Source organism: Denticeps clupeoides, chromosome 2 (assembly GCF_900700375.1).
Source record: "Denticeps clupeoides chromosome 2, fDenClu1.1, whole genome shotgun sequence".
In the NCBI taxonomy this organism is placed as follows: domain Eukaryota; kingdom Metazoa; phylum Chordata; class Actinopteri; order Clupeiformes; family Denticipitidae; genus Denticeps; species Denticeps clupeoides.
The window spans coordinates 36,577,846-36,598,380 of NC_041708.1; the positions used below are offsets into that span (position 1 = coordinate 36,577,846).

At 42.0% G+C, this 20,535-nt stretch overlaps 1 protein-coding gene across 6 annotated transcripts; it reads left to right on the forward strand.

Annotated features, from left to right (window-relative positions):
• Window positions 1–422: 422 nt before the first annotated feature.
• On the forward strand, window positions 423–18,441 carry LOC114766862 (NACHT, LRR and PYD domains-containing protein 12-like). 6 transcript variants are annotated; one of them, XM_028958165.1, is made up of 14 exons: window positions 428–449; window positions 554–682; window positions 2,084–2,261; window positions 6,924–7,003; window positions 7,352–9,179; window positions 9,366–9,539; window positions 10,149–10,322; window positions 10,787–10,960; window positions 12,551–12,724; window positions 13,075–13,248; window positions 14,392–14,565; window positions 15,113–15,286; window positions 15,622–15,795; window positions 17,391–18,441. In XM_028958165.1, exons 2-14 carry the CDS (start codon window positions 658–660, stop codon window positions 17,425–17,427), a joined length of 3,540 nt encoding a protein of 1,179 aa, XP_028813998.1. In that variant the 5' UTR covers window positions 428–449; window positions 554–657; the 3' UTR covers window positions 17,428–18,441. The 6 variants fall into 6 exon arrangements, 5 of the variants coding, with proteins under 5 accessions (XP_028813989.1, XP_028814012.1, XP_028814031.1 ...); XR_003742868.1 differs by having other exon boundaries at window positions 423–682; window positions 15,622–16,689; XM_028958156.1 differs by having other exon boundaries at window positions 423–682.
• The last annotated feature ends 2,094 nt before the right edge of the window (window positions 18,442–20,535 follow it).

A 20,535-nucleotide genomic window follows, 5' to 3' on the forward strand; every position in this document is an offset into this window, starting at 1 on the left:
GGTTAAAAACAGAGGACACATTTCTCTGTTTCACCAATGTGCTGAGCAGCAGTGTTTCCCAATGACAATCACTTCACTTTCCTGCCAAGATTTTACCATTTATTACAAACTGGTGTGTATATGAGAAAAGTTCCCAGGTGAATTCTACAGTGAAGAATAGTTTGGGCCAGACAGTTAATGCTTGATGCTATTTCTACACGTCCTGTTTTACCCTAAACAAGTGAGATTCCAGTGGCCCCAGTTTACCTGGTAAGAAATGACCATTCATCATAATCTAATGCGCAGTTCCCTATTAAAATGTTCAGTGAATACGGTGTAGGGCCAGACAAGTGACACTATTTATAATAGCTCAGCATTTAAAAGGTTTTTTATTTCATATAAGAATAATTTCCTGCAGTTTCCCCTACAGGAGTAGAGGTGGTACTGCAGCCTGCTGAGCGCCATTGAAGGTGAAACGGACGGTTCTACTAAGAAGTTTCAGCGTCCTGCGCTATTTTATAGTTAAATAACGCTGGATTTCTCCTTTGTTCATTTGTTTAAATAAAATCTCCAGGTTTACCTGTAACAGGTAAGCGATTTCCTTCTTTACCTGCTCCTCAAAAGCGAAAGTTTCTCCATGACGCAGTTTCTGAAGTAAAAGCCAGTCCGGATTTTACGATGGACGAACTGAACCCCAGCAGCGGTGAGTAACTTCATGTTCGGGGACCAGACGTCTTCGTTTCTTCTACCTGAGACCTGGAAATTGCGTCCGGCCGGGTTTTTAATAATTATTCGGCTTTTTAAGTTGCTTAAACATTCGTTACGTCATGGGAATTCTCGAGCTGGTCGAAGTATCACTGGCAAAAATTAACTGGTAATTAAAATAATGATAGTTATGAGTGATTTTTTTAATAACTCATTCATCTTGCAGTCTATATGCTGTAGCTACGGGCTCCGCGGTGTGGAGAGTAAAGACGCTTGACACAGTAGCTTGCAGAAGACTTTATTTGCTAGTACCAATCAGGTACCAGCAGAGCAACAGGAGAGGCATTCACCCTAGATCATTATACGCCGCCATGCCTGCTCCAGTCACTCCCCACTACCAGGCAACTGCCCACTATGGGCAGTGGTGGCCTAGTGGTTAAGGAAGCGGCCCCGTAATCAGAAGGTTGCTGTACCACTGAGCAAAGCACCGTCCCCACACACTGCTCCCCGGGCGCCTGTCATGGCTGCCCACTGCTCACTCAGGGTGATGGGTTAAATGCAGAGGACAAATTTCACTGTGTGCACTGTGTGCTGCTGTGTATGACGTGTGACAATCACTTCACTTTCACTAAATCCCCCAATACTCACCCCCAATACAACTTTTACTTCACTCACCCCAGAGGTGGCCCTTATGCTAATCAGGCCAGCCCTATTGGCTGCCAATGCTACAATACTGTAGTGAACGGGTTGGCGTGATGGGGAGAGAAGAGACGTTGACTCAGTGGAGTAGCTCAGAGGTGCCTTTTATTAGCCAGCACCTTTTGAACAGGTACCAGCACAAGAGGTGAACAGCCGGGCAACAGGAGTGGCATCAAACCGAGATCATAAATCCATGTGCCCTCTGTATTTAACGCTTGTACGTGTCCTCTGTAACGCATCACGCTTGGTGAGCTGTGGGCAGCCATGACAGGCGCCCGGGGAGCAGTGTGTGGGGACAGTTGTGTCGGGATTCGAACCAGCAACCTTCAGATTATGGGTACTCGCTAGGCCACAGCTGCCCCATTATTTGCCCATTTGCCCCCTCTTATTTGCTCCTTTTTCTGTTTAATGGAAAAATAAAAGCAGGTTTACAGACAAACCATTTGTATATATTTATGTATGTTTGTGTATATTGCAAACAACTGTCTACATACACACAAACATAAATCAGTGTTACAATATATATCATTCCAGTACTTGTACCACTATACCAGGACCATTACACCTGAACCAGATGACACAATATACCAGTATAAAAAGTATAAAAACTTGTTACAGTTTCCCTAAAACTGTCCTGAAGAATGAACAGTCTCTCTCTCTCTACCTCTCTCTCTCTCTTTCTTATTTTCTCTCTCGACAGGTTTAGGGGACTCTGTGTCTAAAATGAGTCTCTGTGGGAACGGTGAGGAGGGGGTCACTGGTCCCCATCAAACACACAGACCAGAGTCTCCAGTGTCCAGCTGTGTGTCTATGAAGAGTGACCGGTCCATGGGTTTTCCTCCTAACTTCAGTGGAGATTCACCTCCCAGTGATCAGAGGTGAGGAACAGATTGTGGAGTTTGGTGAATTGAATGACAGGGTTCCTACGGTCATTAAAAACCTGGAAAAGTCATGGAATTTAAAAAGTAGATTTTCCAGGTCTTGAAAAGTTTTGGAATACAGAAAAACATACAAAATTCTGAAAAAGTCATTGAAATCTGATCGACACATGAATGAATATTGAAGTATATATTTCCCGTAAGACTGTGCGAGAAACGTTTAAAACTAGCGCAGGTCTATAGTAACTATAGTCACGTTGTACTGTGTGCAAAGTTTTTATATTCCAGCACGCCCACAGCTGCATATCTCCCTTTAAAAATCATGTAAATTAAATCTGAGATCTTTGTTCGAAACTAATGGGGCCCATTTTACTCGATCTCGGGCAGTCAGGTAATGCGTTTTGAGTAACGATGCTAAAGTGAGATGGAGGCTATGTAGCTTCAGGAAATTGCGTTTTGGTTGCACCGCGAAAGCAAAGCCTGAGATTTTCAGGATTTCTTTCCCTCCTGTCTTGCCAAACATCACACAAAGCAGATCTATACCGTAAACCTTACAAAAGCAGGGCCAAGTGTCTTTCTCCATTGACATTTGACCTGAAGAATACAATTCTGGACATGTAGTAAAAGATAATAAAGAATAGGTCTTTAGTTCTGTTAAAAGCACTCCTCTGAAAATTTAATAATACTGAATACTGAAATTTTGTAGTATGTATGTAGTTGTGGATATTACATTCATTTAATTAAATGAAGTTTAAAACATCTTTCCTGTAACATCAACCGAATCCAGTTTAAAAAAAAAAAAAAATTTCTGCTTCTCACAATTATATCATGGAAAATATATTCTGCAGGAATACGTACACATTTAATAAAATATTTCACACAAGTTCATGCATCTTGCTTTGCCTCCATAATTAATTATTTTAGTTATACTGTCACCTTCCTCCTAGACCAGGAGTCGGCAATCCGCGGCAATCTGTATGCAGCTTTTTCATCCTGACGCGGCTCCCTGTGACTTTGTAAAATAAATAATAATTTACGTATATTATATTTTTAGTCATTGTTTTTTTATTATAGTTAGAAATGTGAAGGTTATTCAGATCTTATAACATGAAAATGCGATGTGTTTAATTTTTTGTCACACAAAATATGCTGTACACAAATGCTGTATACATGTATGCCCGCCACCCTGCCTGACCACCACACCACAGCTTTTAATCAGCTTGTTCAGTTAGAGTAGCATTTAGTGATGTCTCTTGGGGTGAGTAAACAGTTGTTTGCAGTATTTTGTGTTTAGCATTATTTTAGCATAATTAGCATAATCAACAAAGAAAATTAAATAAACAAGAATTTATGTCCAATTTTTATTAAACAGGAACAAGCGCTATAATGTGATTTAAGAACAGTGTTGTCTGCTTCCTGTATTTACCTTAGTTGATCCCGCAGTGATATATCTGGCCAGTCAGCAGATAGAAAGTTCTTGGGTGATTCAAAGCGATTCATTTTGTCTCGCTCTGATTTTTCCCGTGTGAAAGGAAACTGAACCAAGATGGAAATTATATTATGTTCAAAATTAACCAACTGATTCGGACCAAAGCAAATGTCCTAACATATGAAAGCGCCCAGAGACACAAAAACACAACCAGCCACACCAATCCCCAGGGGCACTGGGACGTAGACACTACACACAATATCTCAGTCAAATAAGTAATTAAGGTGGAGATGTACCGGGAGTGTATTTCTCTACATTTACATTTACAGCATTTATCAGACGCCCTTATCCAGAGCGACTTACAATCAGTATTTACAGGGACAGTCTCCCTGGAGTGTCTTGCTCAGGGACACAATGGTAGTAAGTGGGATTTGAACCCGGGTCTTCTGGTTCACAGGCGAGTGTCTTACCCACTAGACTACTACCACCTCTAAATGTTTGCTTTGTGTCTTTTATTTTCTTATTTTCTAAATACTTTTATTTTGGTTACCTGTATTCTGGTCAGGGTGAGAGGGAATAGTGACAATCTGGGTATTTAATTAATTGTGGAATATCTAAGTGTGGTAGTGTTTTGTAAAAAAAACTGTATGGTGCCCTTGGGTTAGTGGGTTAGGGACCCGATTCCTTTCTCTTTAACACATGGCGTGGGCTATAAGATTGATAGGCGCAGGAGGGAGATGTGATGTTGTGACGCGATATGTCATCTAGTGTCATCTAGTCATTTGCTGTTTGAGGAGCAAAATAAAAATACAACAACAACAACAACAACATTTATTTCTTATATAGCCCAAAATCACATACAGTATGTCTCAATGGGCTTTGACAGGCCCTACAGTTGACACCCCCCACACTTGACCCTTCTGCACACAAGGAAAAACTCCACACAAAAAAAACTCTAGGAGAGAGAAAAAAAGAAAGGAAGAAACGTTGGGAAGGAGTGATACAGAGAGGGACCCCCTTCCAGGGTAGAGTGAGCCTGCAAATGGTGTCAGTGCAGGGTTGGATATGATATAATGATAAGTCCTACGGTTGTAGGGTTGGAGAAGTCCAGGATGTAGTCAGTGTCATGGTCTAGATTACGTGTCCATAATGATGTTACTGGTCCATTTGAAGATCCCTGAAGCTGTAGTTGTAACGGTGGTGGTGGCTGTGGTGACCCTCTGGTTTGTTTCATGTTTTGTCCAAGCAGTTGTCAGGAACCAGGATTTATTTGCTGGTCTGATCACTGGGGTCTGCCAGTAGTCTGGGTGCTTGATTCCGTGTCTCGCAGAAAAACAAACAGAAGCAGCGGCAGACAGTTGCACTGTACGACCGATACTGAAATATGTGGTTATAGTGGTATATTGGTGCTACAGTGGCCCGGTACCCTAACTAGGACAGCCTAACTAGGGTGAATTTAACTTTGTCTGTGTCTAACAGGGGGACTCTGTGATAAACTGGACTTTATAATTGACACTGCGTCAAAATCAAGTGAAATGAGGGTCTAGGACTTTAGCAAAAAGCCAGAGAAAACAGATAGGTTTTGAGATTGTGTCTGAATCCCGAACACTGACAGGCAAGCTGTTCCACAACTGCGGAGCTCTATAGGAGAAAAACACAACACAGAAGAAGAACCGCTACACAACATAACAAATGTGAAAATTCTGCTGTAACATAAATGTAATAGAGATATGTTCTGAACATATGAGGTAGTTTGTTTTTGTCAGTTCAGAGTGGAAAGTCCCTGAGTGTTCAGGTGTCTGATGGTCTGTGGAATGAAGCTGTTGCAGAGTCTGGCAGTGAGGGCCTGAATGCTTCCGTACGTTTTTCCAGATGGTAAGAGGGTGAGATGTGCATATGAGGGGTGTGTAGAGTCCTTCACAATGGCGGTTGCTTCCCTGATGCAGCGTGTGTTGTAAATGTGGATTGTGGATGGAAGAGAGACTCCGATGATCTTCTCAGCTGTCCTTACTATCTGCTGTACGGTCTCATGGTCCAATATGATGCAGTTCCCAAACCAGACATTTACATTTGCAGCATTTATCAGACGCCCTTATCCAGAGTGACTTACAATCAGAAGTTACAGGGACAGTCACCCTGGAGAAATTTAGGGTTATGTGTCTTGCTCTGGGACACAATGGTAGTAAGTGGGATTTGAACCTGGGTCTTCTGGTTCATAGGTGAGTGTCTAACCCACTAGGCCACTACCACCCATCAGACAGTTGTAAGCTGGTCAGAAAACTCTCAATAGTCCCTCTATAGAAGGTGATGAGGATTGGTGATGGAGATGTGCTTTCCTCAGTCTCCGCAGGAAGTAGAGTCTGCTGGGCTTTCTTGGCAGTTGACCTGGTGTTGAGAGTCCAGGAGATGTTCTCCTCTAGACCAAGGGTTGTGTTCTTGATGATCTCCATAAAAATTAAATCAATGTTCAGTGGAGATTGGTCTATCCATTCTTTTCTGAAGTCAACAATAATCTCTTTAAGTTTTGTCCACAGATTGTTGACCTTACACCAGTCCGTCAGTCATTGTGCCTCCTCTCTGTATGCTGACTCAACATTCTTGCTTATGAGACCCACCACGGTTGTGTCATCGACATGATTTTGGAGCTGTGCATTAGGAACTCTTTATTCCTCAGAGGCCAAGACTGCAAGGCCAACATTGTACAATTAAATGAACTTAAACACAAAATGGCTCCTACAAACAATATCTACAAATTAGACTAAGTAGTATTGTGTAGTAATAATGTCAGAGAACAAGTGTTGCTCTGGTGCTGCAGTTCAGCTGGATATGAGGGTAGGAAACGTTTTTCTGTCTTGTCGGCTGGTTCTGGTCTAATCACTAGTCTGCCAGAGGGAAGGAGTTTAAGAAGATGGTTTTTACTGTTCTAGAGGTCTGAAATTAATTTCCTGCCCATTTCTTCTCCGGTCATCTCCAGAGTCTGGATTATTCTTACTTCACCAGAACACCATTCACTCAACCTCCTACCAATATGCATCAATATTATCATTCAAATCAGCCTTTACACACTAGATTTCTTCACACAATAACTACTTGTAATTTGCTATTTATTTTGGTAAATAATTTGACATTTAAAAATTGCTGTATGATAATTTACATATAAAGACGAGTCAATAGTGTCAATCTGAGGTGTTGAGGGTTCTCACTGTCCTTCTGTGTGTCTGCATTGTGTGGAGGACTGGAACACACACAGCTCCATCAGGACACCAGAACCTGATAACCAACGACCCGACCATCAACAGGAGCAGAGACACAAGTACGACTTTTATTACTTTTCACCTGAATATGTCGACTGGTGCTGCTGTAATTCCAGTTATAACACGTGTCCAGTAATCAATGTGGTGTGAAGCCAGTCCATCATTTATTTCCTTGGAACTTGGAACAAATTACAGTCTGGTGATTGTTTAGATGAATTTTAAACACCAATTGTCATTTTTAGGCTATTAGTAACAAAAAAGGCAATAAAACACAATATGAAACTGTAAAACCTTCAACAAAAGGACCAATCACAGCCACCAATATACATATAGGTGAACATCTGGCTTAAAACCCAGAATTTTCTTGATTCTTCTAACTGTCTGTGGATGTTGTTCTTCATTACCAGATCCTGATGTTGTCCTACAGAGAGTCCTGGAGACTCATAAATCCAGTATGAAGAGGAAGGTGGAGCACATATGTGAAGACATCATAAATCCGGAGAACCAGACCCTCCTGAAGAGCATCTACACAGAGCTCTACATCACAGAGGGAGAGAGTGAAGGGGTGAATAAAGAACATGAGGTTCAGCAGATAGAAGCAGCACACAGGAGAAGAAGACAAGACATGCCCATCAACTGTAATGACATCTTTAAAGCCTCACCTGGACAAGAGAAGCACATCAGAACTGTGATGACCAAGGGTGTTGCTGGAATAGGAAAAACTGTGTCTGTGCACAAGTTCATCCTGGACTGGGCAGAAGGAGCAGCAAACCAAGACGTAGATTTCATCTTCCTGCTTCCTTTCAGGGGAATGAATTTGGTTAAAGATGAAGGGTACAGTCTTCATCAGCTTCTGCTGGACTTCCACCCTGAGCTTAAGGAGCTGGAGGACACACAGAAATATGAGGGCTGTAAGATGATCTTCATCTTTGATGGTCTGGATGAAAGCAGAATTCAGCTGAATTTTCACATTCAGAAACAGAAGCTGTGTGACGTCACACAGACATCATCAGTGGGCGTGGTCATAACAAACCTCATTCAAGGGAACCTCCTCCCCTCGGCTCTCATATGGATTACATCACGACCAGCAGCAGCCAATCAGATTCCTGCTCAACACATCAGCCAGGTAACAGAAGTGAGAGGCTTCAATGACCCTCAGAAGGAGGAGTTCTTCAGGAAGAGGATCAGAGATGAGACCCAAGCCAACAAAATCATCTCCCACATGAAGACATCAAGGAGCCTCTATGTCATGTGTCACATCCCCATCTTCTGCTGGATCTTAGCCACTGTTCTTCAGGAAGTGCTGGTCCAGGACGACAGTAAAGAAATCCCCAGAACTCTGACTGAGATGTTCACCCATTTCCTGATCATCCAGACCAACATGAAGAACCAGAAGTACGATGAGAGGAGTGAGATGGACAGACAGAAGCTCCTGCAGTCAAATAAAGAGGTTGTTCTGAAACTGGCTAAACTGGCCTTCAACCAGCTGGAGAAGGGAAACCTCTTGTTTTATGAAGAAGACCTGAGAGAGTGTGGAATAGACATCACTGTTGCCTCAGTCTACTCTGGGATGTGCACTGAGATCTTTAAGGAGGAATCTGTGTTTCAGCAGAAGAAGATCTACTGCTTTGTGCATCTGACCATCCAGGAGTTTCTTGCTGCTTTCTGGGTGTTTTACTGCTATCTGAGCAACGACATGGAGAAACTGGAGACTTTTCTTACAAGACAGAAGAAAGTCTCACTGGATGATCTGCTGAAAGCTGCTGTTGATAAATCCCTACAGAGTGAGAACGGACATCTGGATCTTTTCCTCCGTTTTCTTCTGGGAATTTCACTGGAGTCCAACCAGGAAATTCTACAAGGTCTCCTGCCCCAAACAGAGAGCAGCTCAGAGAGTCTCCAGAGAACAAGTCAGTACATCAAGAAGAAAATGAACAATCAGAACACACGCAAAATTGTCTTGACTAAGTTGTTTGGAAAAAAGTACATCTCCACTGAAAGAGCCATGAATCTTCTGCTCTGCCTGCTTGAGATGAAAGACTCTTCACTGCATGAGGAGATTGATGTGTTGGTGAAATCAGGTGAAAATCTCTCACCTGCTCACTGCTCAGTACTGGCCTACATGATCCTGGTATCAGAGGATGTTCTGGATGAGTTCGACCTGAAGAACTACAAGACAGATGATGGTGGCCGTGAGAGACTGATGATCTCAGTGAGGAACTGCAGAAAGGCTCGGTGAGTTCCTGACTGAGGATCTTTCAGTCTTACAGTTTATATTATAAATTTGCTGTTTATGCTGAACACAGCCCCACTGCATACAGCGTCCAGTAAGGACCAACAGTCACTACAGATGAAATGATCAATCAAATATCATGTAACACACAGCTGTAAATATGATGGACATCTTCTCTGTCTTTACAGGCTGGGTGGATGTAACCTCACTGCTTCGTCCTGTAAGACTGTAGCAGCAGCTCTCCAGTCACCAGACTCACATCTGACTGATCTGGACCTGAGTAACAACAAGATCCTGGATTCAGGAGTGGAACACATCTGTGTAGGACTGGAGTCTTCATGCTGTAAACTGGAGACTCTCAGGTTGGTACAAGACTAACATGAACTTTGTTCGAATAATAGATTAAGAGTGTAAAGGGTCAAACCAAAAGTCAGATCATCTGAAGTATTTTTTATTGTTTACTCATAAATTTTTTACTTGTAAAAATGAATATTTGTATCTGTACATGTATTTTTCTTGTTTCTCTAGAATGTTGGATTTCTCCTTTTTTATAAACTGATCCAAGTCCCAGATTATAGAGATCATACTTAGAAACCAGGGATAATTCTAGGACCTAGATACATGTCTTCATGACTTTATCTCTTGTAGGTTAGACTGTTTCAGTTCTCTCTCCAGACAGCTGCTGTAACTTGTTCTAAATTCAGATGTTAGAATCCTAACAAACACCAATAGGAGAGAGAACATGAGTCCAGATCTTCTCACATCCCTGCACAATGCTGAATGGTTTAGATATGAAAAATATTTTTAAAACGTGTGAGGAACACAAGCCTGGTAGGTCTGGTAGATCAGTTGGGACAATGGGTCAAATAGTAAAACAATGTTTTTAGTAGACTCTGCTTCTACAGATTTGTGCAGATATGTGCATACAAGTTTAATTCATAGACTTGTATGTATCATCATGTTTATTCCAGGCTATGTGACTGTTCCCTCTCAGCTGTGAGCGGTTCAGCTCTGTCCTCAGCTCTCAGATCAAACTCCTCACGTCTGAGACACCTGGACCTGAGTAACAATAATCTGCAGGATTCAGGAATGAAACTTCTCTCTACAGCACTGGAGGATCCACACTGTAAACTGGAGACTCTACGGTGAGTGTTGTATTTATTATATTTTATGTCATGACTCTGGTGGTTTTCATTTAATTTTCATTCATTTTCATCTTTAAAACATTTTTAATAGTAAATTATACATTACTTTTTGCATCTGAAAAATGATAAAATCAAGTCGGAACCTCAGTTGATGCACAGACTTATAATATATGTGTTACTTATAATACCAGGGCGCCATCAAAAATGTATCATGTCTGTCTAGGAGGTTCTGAGTAGACAGAAAAGCTCTGGAGCTCATCAGTGTTGAGGACCATCAAGGGCAGGGTGTTTACCTGAGTGTAGAGACAGAAAGGCAGAAGAAAGGTTAAAGTAAGACAAACAATTAAATAATAAGATAGTCATAATAGTCACTTCTGTTGCAGCTTCTGAAGAGCAGTTTGTATCTTCTGATGTTTTTTAATCTGCTGTCTTCATATTCTGATGTTTCATCATGTTTCTTCCAGGCTGTGGCACTGTTCCCTCTCAGCTGGTTGCTGTTCAGCTCTGTCCTCAGCTCTCCGATCAAACTCGTCAGGTCTGAGACTCCTGGACCTGAGTATCAATAATCTGCAGGATTCAGGATTGGAACTTCTGTCTACAGCACTGGAGGATCCACACTGTAAACTGGAGACACTACGGTGAGACGTACAATCAGTAATAACAGGGACAGGTCAGAATCAGAATCAGAAAAACTTTATTTTATCTGGAGGAAATTAGTCCAGTTTTTTGGAGAGTTACTGTGTGCGTGTCACTTTAAAGTGGAAAGTCCCTGAGTGTTCAGGTGTCTGGTCTGTGGGTCTGTGGGATGAAGCTGTTGGACAGTCTGGCAGTGAGGGTCCGAATGCTTTCTTACCTTTTTTTCTGATAGTAGGAGGGTGAAGAGTGCATGTGAGGGTGGTGTAGAGTCCTTCACAAGGCTGCTGGCTTTCCTGATGCAGCGTCTTGCTCAGGGACACAGTGGTAGTAAGTGGGGTTTGAACCTGTGACAGTTTTGTGGTCTTCTGGTTTATATGTGAGTGTGTTACCCACTAGGCTACTTACACCCTCTGTTTCATCCCGGACCCTCCGGTGACCACTTACTGCACCCCCGGTTGGTGCCTTCTGGTGACGTGCAGCCCCTGCCGCTGCATGTCCCCCTGATGCTTCCTGCGTTGCTCCCTGCCCCGCGCAGGAAGGCGGTCCCTGCGGCAACGGTTTACTGCACCCCTGGATGGTGCCTTCTGGGCACATGCAGCCCCTCTCGCTGCATGACCATGCTGACAGTGTGACCAGCTTCCCACCCTGCACCGCGCAGGGAGGGTGTCCCGGACCATCTGGCGACCGTTTACTGCACCCCTGGGTGGTGCCTTCTGGGCACATGCAACCCCTGTCGCTGCATGTCCATGCTGACAGTGTGACCAGCTACCCTCCCTGCACCACGCAGGGAGGTGGTCTCGTACTCTCCGGCGACCGTTTACTGCACCTCAGGGTGGTGCCTTCTGGCCACATGTAGGCCCTCTTGCTGAACGTCCCTTCTGCCAGTGTGGGGGCCTTTCCAGACTATCCGCTCAGGTCCTTCTGCATCCGTTGGGACAAGCAGGTCCTCTACCTGACTGTCCCAGCTGGATCCTCTTGCCTCCCAGTGGGCTTTGTGGTGCTACGCCCCCTGGAGGCAGACCCAGGCCCATACCTGGCCCGCCCTGCTTACTGGCTACCAGAGAACCCAGCACTGTCCCCACGCACCCTCCCCTCAGGAGGAGCCCCCAAGCCGTACCACACCCCATCAAAAAAAAACTTTGGGGGAGCACTCCCCCTGGCTGGACAAAGGGGTATTTCTGGGCTCGCCCACCTTGCCCTGGACTGGCGCAGTCGGGTCAGGAATTTCCTCCCTGGGGTGCATCTCAACTGCACCCAATCATGACAATAATACAGGATTTGGAAAAAGACACATTGCTGACTAATGACAATAGTCATGACACCACAGAACCACTCTGATATTAATCACTGTAACATAAATAAGAATTACTCTAATTACAAATAAACAGTTATGAAAAGTGATTGAAAGTTAGAAGTTAATGTTCTTAATTCATCATGAAACACTTATTAATATACAGGAGAAAAAAAACTTCCAAATATCAGTATAAGCATAAATGATTAAAAGTAAATCTAAATATAAAATTGTATGAGTTTATCTACAGGTAAATACATTAGAACAGTAATAATCTGAAGTATCATCATATTTCTTCCAGGCTGTATGACTGTTCCCTCTCAGCTGGTTGCTGTTCAGCTCTGTCCTCAACTCTCAGATCAAACTCCTCACGTCTGAGACTCCTGGAACTGAGTTACAATAATCTGCAGGATTCAGGAGTGGAACTTCTCTCTACAGCACTGGAGGATCCACACTGTAAACTGGAGAATTTACAGTGAGTGTTGATATCAGGACTGAATATACATTTTCATGGAAATACTTTTGGAAAAAAAAAATACATTTCAGCAGCAGAGTTTTATTTTGATCAGTTTTATACAAGACATGGTTTCAGAAGAAAGGTTAATGTTCTTCATTCATCATGAAACACTTTTTAATATCCAGGAGGAAAACACCTTCAACATCATTCTGAGTAAAAACATTAAAACATCTGAGTAAATTGTTAAAGTGGAATAAATGATTAAAACTAAATATAAAATTGATGATAAAATTGTATGAGTTTATCTACAGGTAAATAAAGAGTAAAAACGACTGTAATAATCTGATGTATCATCATGTTTCTCCCAGGCTGCGGCGCTGTTCCCTCTCAGCTGTGAGCTGTTCAGCTCTGTCCTCAGCTCTCAGATCAAACTCCTCACGTCTGAGGCTCCTGGACCTTAGGAACAATAATCTGCAGGATTCAGGAGTGGAACTTCTCTCTACAGCACTGGAGGATCCACACTGTAAACTGGAGACTCTACGGTGAGACGTACAATCATTGGTTACAGGGAGAGTTCAGAATCAGAAAAGGTTTGTTTTTCTGGAGGATATTGTTTCAGTTTTTTGGAGAGTTACATTTACATTTACAGCATTTATCAGACGCCCTTATCCAGAGCGACTTACAATCAGTAGTTACAGGGACAGTCTCCCTGGAGCAACTTAGGGTTAAGTGTCTTGCTCAGGGACACAATGGTAGTAAGTGGGATTTGAACCCGGGTCTTCTGGTTCATAGGCGAGTGTGTTACCCACCAGGCTACTACCAGCCATGAGAGTTAGTGTGTCACTTTAAAGTAGAAAGTCCCTGAGTGTTCAGCTGTCTGATGGTCTGTGGGATGAAGCTGTTGGACAGTCTGGCAGTGAGGGTCCGAAAGCTTCCTGACCTTTTTTCTGATAGTAGGAGGGTGAAGAGTGCATGTGAGGGGTGTGTAGAGTCCTTCACAGGCTGCTGGCTTTCCTGATGCAGCGTCTTGCACAGGGACACAGTGGTATTAAGTGGGGTTTGAACCTGTGACAGTTTTGTGGTCTTCTGATTTATACAGTACAGGCCAAAAGTTTGGACACACCTTCTCATTCAATGCGTTTTCTTTATTTTCATGACCATTTACATTAATAGATTGTCACTGAGGGCATCAAAACTATGAATGAACACATGTGGAGTTATGTACTTAACAAAAAGTGGAGACTGTGGCCTCCACAGTCACCGGACAAATCCAGATGGTTTGGGGTGAGCTGGACCGCAGAGTGAAGGCAAAGGGGCCAACAAGTGCTAAACACCTCTGGGAACTCCTTCAAGACTGTTGGAAAACCATTTCAGGTGACGACCTCTTGAAGCTCATCGAGAGAATGCCAAGAGTGTGCAAAACAGTAATCAGAGCAAAGAAAGTAGAATATAAAACATGTTTTCAGTTATTTCACCTTTTTTTTGTTAAGTACATAACTCCACATGTGTTCATTCATAGTTTTGATGCCTTCAGTTAGAATCTACCAACGTAAATAGTCATGAAAATACAGAAAAAAATTATTAAAACTAAATAAAAAATTCTTGATAAAGTGTGTGTTTATCTACAGGTAAATAAAGATGTATAATGACTGTAATAATCTGATGTATCATCATGTTTCTTCCAGGCTGCGGTGCTGTAAACTCTCAGCTGGTTGCTGTTCAGCTCTGTCCTCAGTTCTCAGATCAAACTCCTCACGTCTGAGACTCCTGGACCTGAGTAACAATAATCTGCAGGATTCAGGAGTGGAACTTCTCTCTACAGCACTGGAGGATCCACACTGTAAACTGGAGAATCTACTGTGAGTGTTGATATCAGGACTGGATATTAATTTGTCATGGAAATAATTATGGAGAAAAATACATTTCAGCAGCAGAGTTTTATTTTGATCAGTTTTATATAAAACATGGTTTCATTTTTAGAAAGTGGTGAAAAGTAAATGTTCTTCATTCATCATGAAACACTTTAGTATCCAGGAGAAAAACACCTTCAACATCCAAAAACATCAAAACATCTGAGTAAATTACTAAAATGGAATACAACATTAAAACTAAATATAAAATTCATGATAAAGGGTGTGTGTTTATCTACAGGTAAGTAAAGAGTGATAATGTGTCTTATAGCCGGTCGGGGATGCAACATTTTATGTGGACCAGGCAACGTAAATATAGAGTTGTTTTCAGTTCTGCCAATCGGCACACGCCTGCGGGTTAGTTTGTGTTTTTTCCCCTTTTCAGCCCTCGTACCGTTTTATTTGTATTTAATAAACCATTCCGCTTCCTTCCCCCGTCAGCTCGCGGAAGTGACCTAATGACTAATAATCTGATGGATCATTATGTTTCCTCCAGACTGCAGTGCTGTAAACTCTCAGCTGGTTGCTGTTCAGCTCTGTCCTCAGCTCTCAGATCAAACTCCTCATGTCTGAGACTCCTGGACCTGAGTATCAATAATCTGCAGGATTCAGGAGTGGAACTTCTCTCTACAGCACTGGAGGATCCACACTGTAAACTGGAGACTCTACAGTGAGTGTTGATATCAGGACTGAATATTAATTTGTCTTGGAATTAGTTTTGGAGAAAAATACATTTCAGCAGCAGAGTTTTATTTTGATCAGTTTTATACAAGACATGGTTTCAGAAGAAAGGTTAATGTTCTTCATTCATCATGAAACACTTTTTAATATCCAGGAGAAAAACACCTTCAACATCATTCTGAGTAAAAACATCAAAACATCTGACTAAATTATTAAAGTGGAATAAATAATTAAAACTAAATATAAAATTCAGGATAAAGTGTGTTTTATTATCTACAGGTAAATAAAGAGTAATAATCTGATGTATCATCATGTTTCTTCCAGGCTGCGGCGCTGTTTCCTCTCAGCTGGTTGCTGTTCAGCTCTGTCCTCAGCTCTCAGATCAAACACCTCACGTCTGAGACTCCTGGACCTGAGTTTCAATAATCTGCAGGATTCAGGAGTGAAACTTCTCTCTACAGCACTGGAGGATCCACACTGTAAACTGGAGAATTTACTGTGAGTGTTGATATCAGGACTGAATGACTTTAATCAGTGAATATAATTTACATGTTACAAGGTCAGTGTAGTTTATTTGTAATTCACAATGGGCCTCGTTTATCAATCCAAACGTATATTTGGTGTAAAAATCACGGTACGACAAGTTTTACGTGTGATTCTTGATCCATTCGTACTCACACGTCAGTCTTGATAAATTATAAATCCGGTGGATGAAACACCCTGAAATCAGCGTCATTTACATGGCCGCACCCGAAAGCTTGGCGACATGAAGGTAACAGAAGGTGGCAAAAAGGCTCTGAAGTGGAACTCGACGTCATTACAACTGAGGTAGAGACGACTTTTTATACTATTTCTGCTGCACTGAACGAACAAAAAGAACGAAGATGCTAATTTACTCAGACGGAGAGGAATAGAATGGTAATGTACACAGCTGGCCAGACAAATGTAAACTTGATCAACATTAATTTTAATAAACCAGCGTCAAGCAGCAGTGGCGATCTGGGACGGCGACCACGACCGTGGATCCTGACTGAACACATCCTGCAGAGACAATCGGAGACGTCTGATTTATTAGTAGAGATGATGAAACATTAAAAGACAGAAGTGAAAATGTGAAAAACTATAAAGAAGAATAAAGTGTCTACAAACCTTCTGTCTTATTTTAACAGCACACATGCCAAGGATAAGTAGTTAGAAGTCACATTTTAGAAGATGTTGAATGATGTCCTGTCTTCTTCTCGGCATCAGCCCATCATACTGCGGAGCATCAGATGGAACCCACTCGTCCGGCGCTATATTGTCCAGAAGCGCACAGACAAGATGCCGTCTGGCTTTTTCTGACATGTAGAAGTTCCTCCAGTTGGTCTGACGTGGCACTCCAGCATGTCGACTGTACGTGATGTTGTATCTCCTCTCCCGTCTGGTGTCAGATCTGCCGGGGCTGAATATGATGACTGCCATTGCTCTTAAGTCACTCTCTTTCATCGTTTAACCTACAATGATGCATCAATTAAACAAGGATTTAATTTATCCTGGATTTCTGCACACAATAGGGGCAGTGGTGGCTTAGCGGTTAAGGAAGCGGCCCCGTAATCAGAAGGTTGCTGGTTCGAATCCCGATCTGCCAAGGTACCACTGAGGTGCCACCGAGCAAAGCACCGTCCCCACACACTGCTCCCCGGGCGCCTGTCATGGCTGCCCACTGCTCACTCAGGGTGATGGGTTAAATGCAGAGGACAAATTTCACCGTGTGCTGTGTTGCTGTGTATCACGTGTGACAATCAATTCACTTCAATTACACACAAGGCACTTGTGAGTGAAACATAATGACATAAAATATGTAAAAAAATAATGGTTGCCATGGGCATATCTGTAATAACGTAACTAAATATGCGAACTATAATCTCACAATTAGAAAAGTCGATTAAAAAAAGCTCATTAATCATATAAAACCCATAAGAACCATCACCTGAAATCCTGGCTGCTGAACATCATTTCAGTATGTCAGGGACAGGAGAGTCTGTAGTGCAGTTGAAACTGGACCTTTATTATTCTTCAGAACATTTCGATTTTTGTGTGTGTTTCCTCTGCAGAACTTATAAAGGTGACTTGGTCAAAATGAAGAAATAGAAGCAGCGGCTGAAAGTTGTGGGTCTGAAGAATTGTGGGTAGGAGAAGAGAGGGAGATGGACGCAGATATACCATGTGCTCACCAACAACAGACCAGAGCCATGTCCAGATTCAAAAACCTTAACGCCGCCCAAGTCTGTTTTCCACGTACTCCGGACAGCGTGAGATGTCTGTTTCCATGTGTGTCTTCTCGCGCGGGACCAGAGGTGACGATTGGCTGGAACATCAATAAACAGGACTGCAGAGATCGTCCCAGTGAACACGACTGTGCTTCATCATTTGTCGCCCTTTGACCTCACGCTGCTGTACAAGATTGAAGGTTTATTGTCAGTACAACAGTATACACAGAACACCGTGTATTGAAATGCTGTTTCACACAGACCCCCATAGTGCAATCATAAAAGAAAGAAAATTATATATATTGTATAATGTATATACACACTAAACTAAACTATACTAACTAAGACTAGAACTGACCTACTGTACAGATCTCTAGAAGAGAAAAGTAAAACTTTTCTGTACGATGAACAGGACAAACAGGACAACATCATGTAGGACGCTTGTAAGTGGACATGTTGGGTATTTCAAACAGGACACATAAGACAAGACAAACGTGCAAAATGTGCAGAAATGTGCAAAAAGAGAACAACAGTGCAGTAATTAAATGTGTGTGGGGTTAAACACATTTACAAACTTAACAGCAAAAACGAACTTAAACCGTTTACTAAAATACCATGTGACTCAGAAGTTCACCTTTTTGAACATGGATTATGAAGAATTGTACTGTCTGTACTGTGTTTTTAATTCTAGTCACTTGTCACTTTTCTTAAATCTTTGTGGACTTCTTAACGAATGTCCTTGTCCAGGCGACTGTACAATGACAATAAAAGGTGTTGACTGTTGAAGGTGAGAAGGTGTGCCAGCAGCAGGGGACGTCGTGCAGGATGCTGGGTTGGTTGTGACGTTGTGGTGACAGAAAGGCAGAATGAGAAGACACATTACAGTTTTCTTATAGATGACATAAAGCCGTTTTGGAGTATATCAGTAATATATTTCATGCTTTAATTTATCAATGTTTAATTAAAACATCTAATTTTATTTAGCACAAAACAGCAACATTCATGTTACCTGCATGCACTTGTGTCACAACAGAAACAGAGGGGAGAAGTTCAACAAAATGGTATTAATAATAATAAAAGGACAAAGCAACACAGAGAAGTAAGCTTGGGACAGGGGGAGTGGAGACGGGGACACTTCACACACTTCCACCTGAAATACAAGCACAAGAACGACAGCTGGAATACATGCACTAGATTCTGAGCCAAAGCGAGTACAAGACGAGACACGAAAGCTAAACCGAGGAGCGCAGCACACTCCTCACTCAGTTCAACTCCAGAACCCGGAACACTGATGCAGGAAATGTCTTCTAGTGCGGGGAATTACAGGGGCGTGGCTGCACTCGGTGGTCCGGGAACTCTGGTCTGGTGTTTGAGCTCCTCGGGGGACAAAATCTAGAGTAAAGGGGAGAAGCAGACAGAAACACATCAAAGAAAAAGTCCTTTCACTGCCCTTTCACGCACATGTGTCTGCTGAACTACATTTAATTTTAGAGGACTAAAGCTATTTTAGCCATTAATGAATGAACTGAGTTATTAATGTGTTGTGACGACTCCTGCTTAAAAAGCAGCGAAACCAGCAACTTGTCACTTGCTCAGAAAAGACTCCCAACATTCCGGGTCTGTACTTTGTGGATGGGGAACTTGGAAACAGGGAGCGGGAAAGGTGGTTACACCTCGAAATTTAGAAGTCAAAACGCCTCTCTGTCTCGGCATGAAATTGGTACGTTTTTTTTACAAGGTTGGTTGGATGGATTTGCTTTTCCACGCGACTAGTGTTGTACCAAAATTTCAGTATTCCGTACCAATACCAGTGAAAATCCACGGTTCTCTGAACCAATTTCGGTACCAAAGCAAAACACAAAAACATGAATTGAACAACAAGATATTTTTATTAATAACAAACAATAATTAAACAAACATGAGTGAATAACAGACTCTTTTTATTTATAAACTTTAACATTTATATAAACTAAACAAAATATGCCATGACTGGACAATAAAACAAAACCAAAGCATTTTAAACATTTGAGTACCATACCATATAAATTTATAAAGCACTTTAACAAAGTGCTGTACATTAAAATAAAAAAATAACTCAATAAATTACAAGCATTGAAAAGAACATGTTTAAAAAAAATGGAAACAATTTCACTTACTCTGTGCTTAAACTTTCACCCAAAACTTCACTTGCCTGCAGTGTTTTTGGAGATTTTTTTTACTTTTCTAACATAGTTCTTGACAAATCTATAAAAGATGCCTCGGTGTCCAGTTAACGTTTCCAAATAAGTAGGAAAATATGCAAATATGTTTTTATATGTAATAATTAGTGGTGGGCCGTTATTGGTGTTAACGTGCTGCGTTAATGTGAGACTCTTATCGGGCGATTAAAAAAAATATTGTTAATCTATTCACAAAGTTGGGTTGGGAGCTGGGTCTATACTACGCAAGCTATGATGACTTTCATCTTGATATTTTTGCGCGGATGTATACCTAGCCGAATTGCACTGTAGGGGGCGAGAACGAGTCTTCGAACTGTGAAATTACCACATCAAACGTGACGTGGTAACATGGATGCAGCTATGAAGCCGCCGGGTTTGCTTCAGGGAAAATTTATTTTTAAGAAGCTTCCCAATGGAAACCTTGACAAGACTAAGGTTGTTTGCACCAAAAGCAGAATTAGTTTACTGTAGGAGTTCTTCCAGTCTCAAGTATCACCTAAACGCAAAGCATCCGTAAGCTAATGTGGAGGAGGCCGGGCCAAGTACTGATGTAGTGCAGGGGAAGAGTCATCGTCAAACTACTATGTTTGAGTGCAACCGAGGCAAGCCCGTCAAAAGAGAAAGCCGCAAAAGACGAGAAGATGGTAGAGGCGAGGTGTGTAGCACTGACTGACTATAAACAATGATAACTACCTCGGCGTTACTGTACACCTCATCGATGCCAGCTGGGAACTTCACTCCTTCACTTTAGGTAGGCTACGTTATGTAAT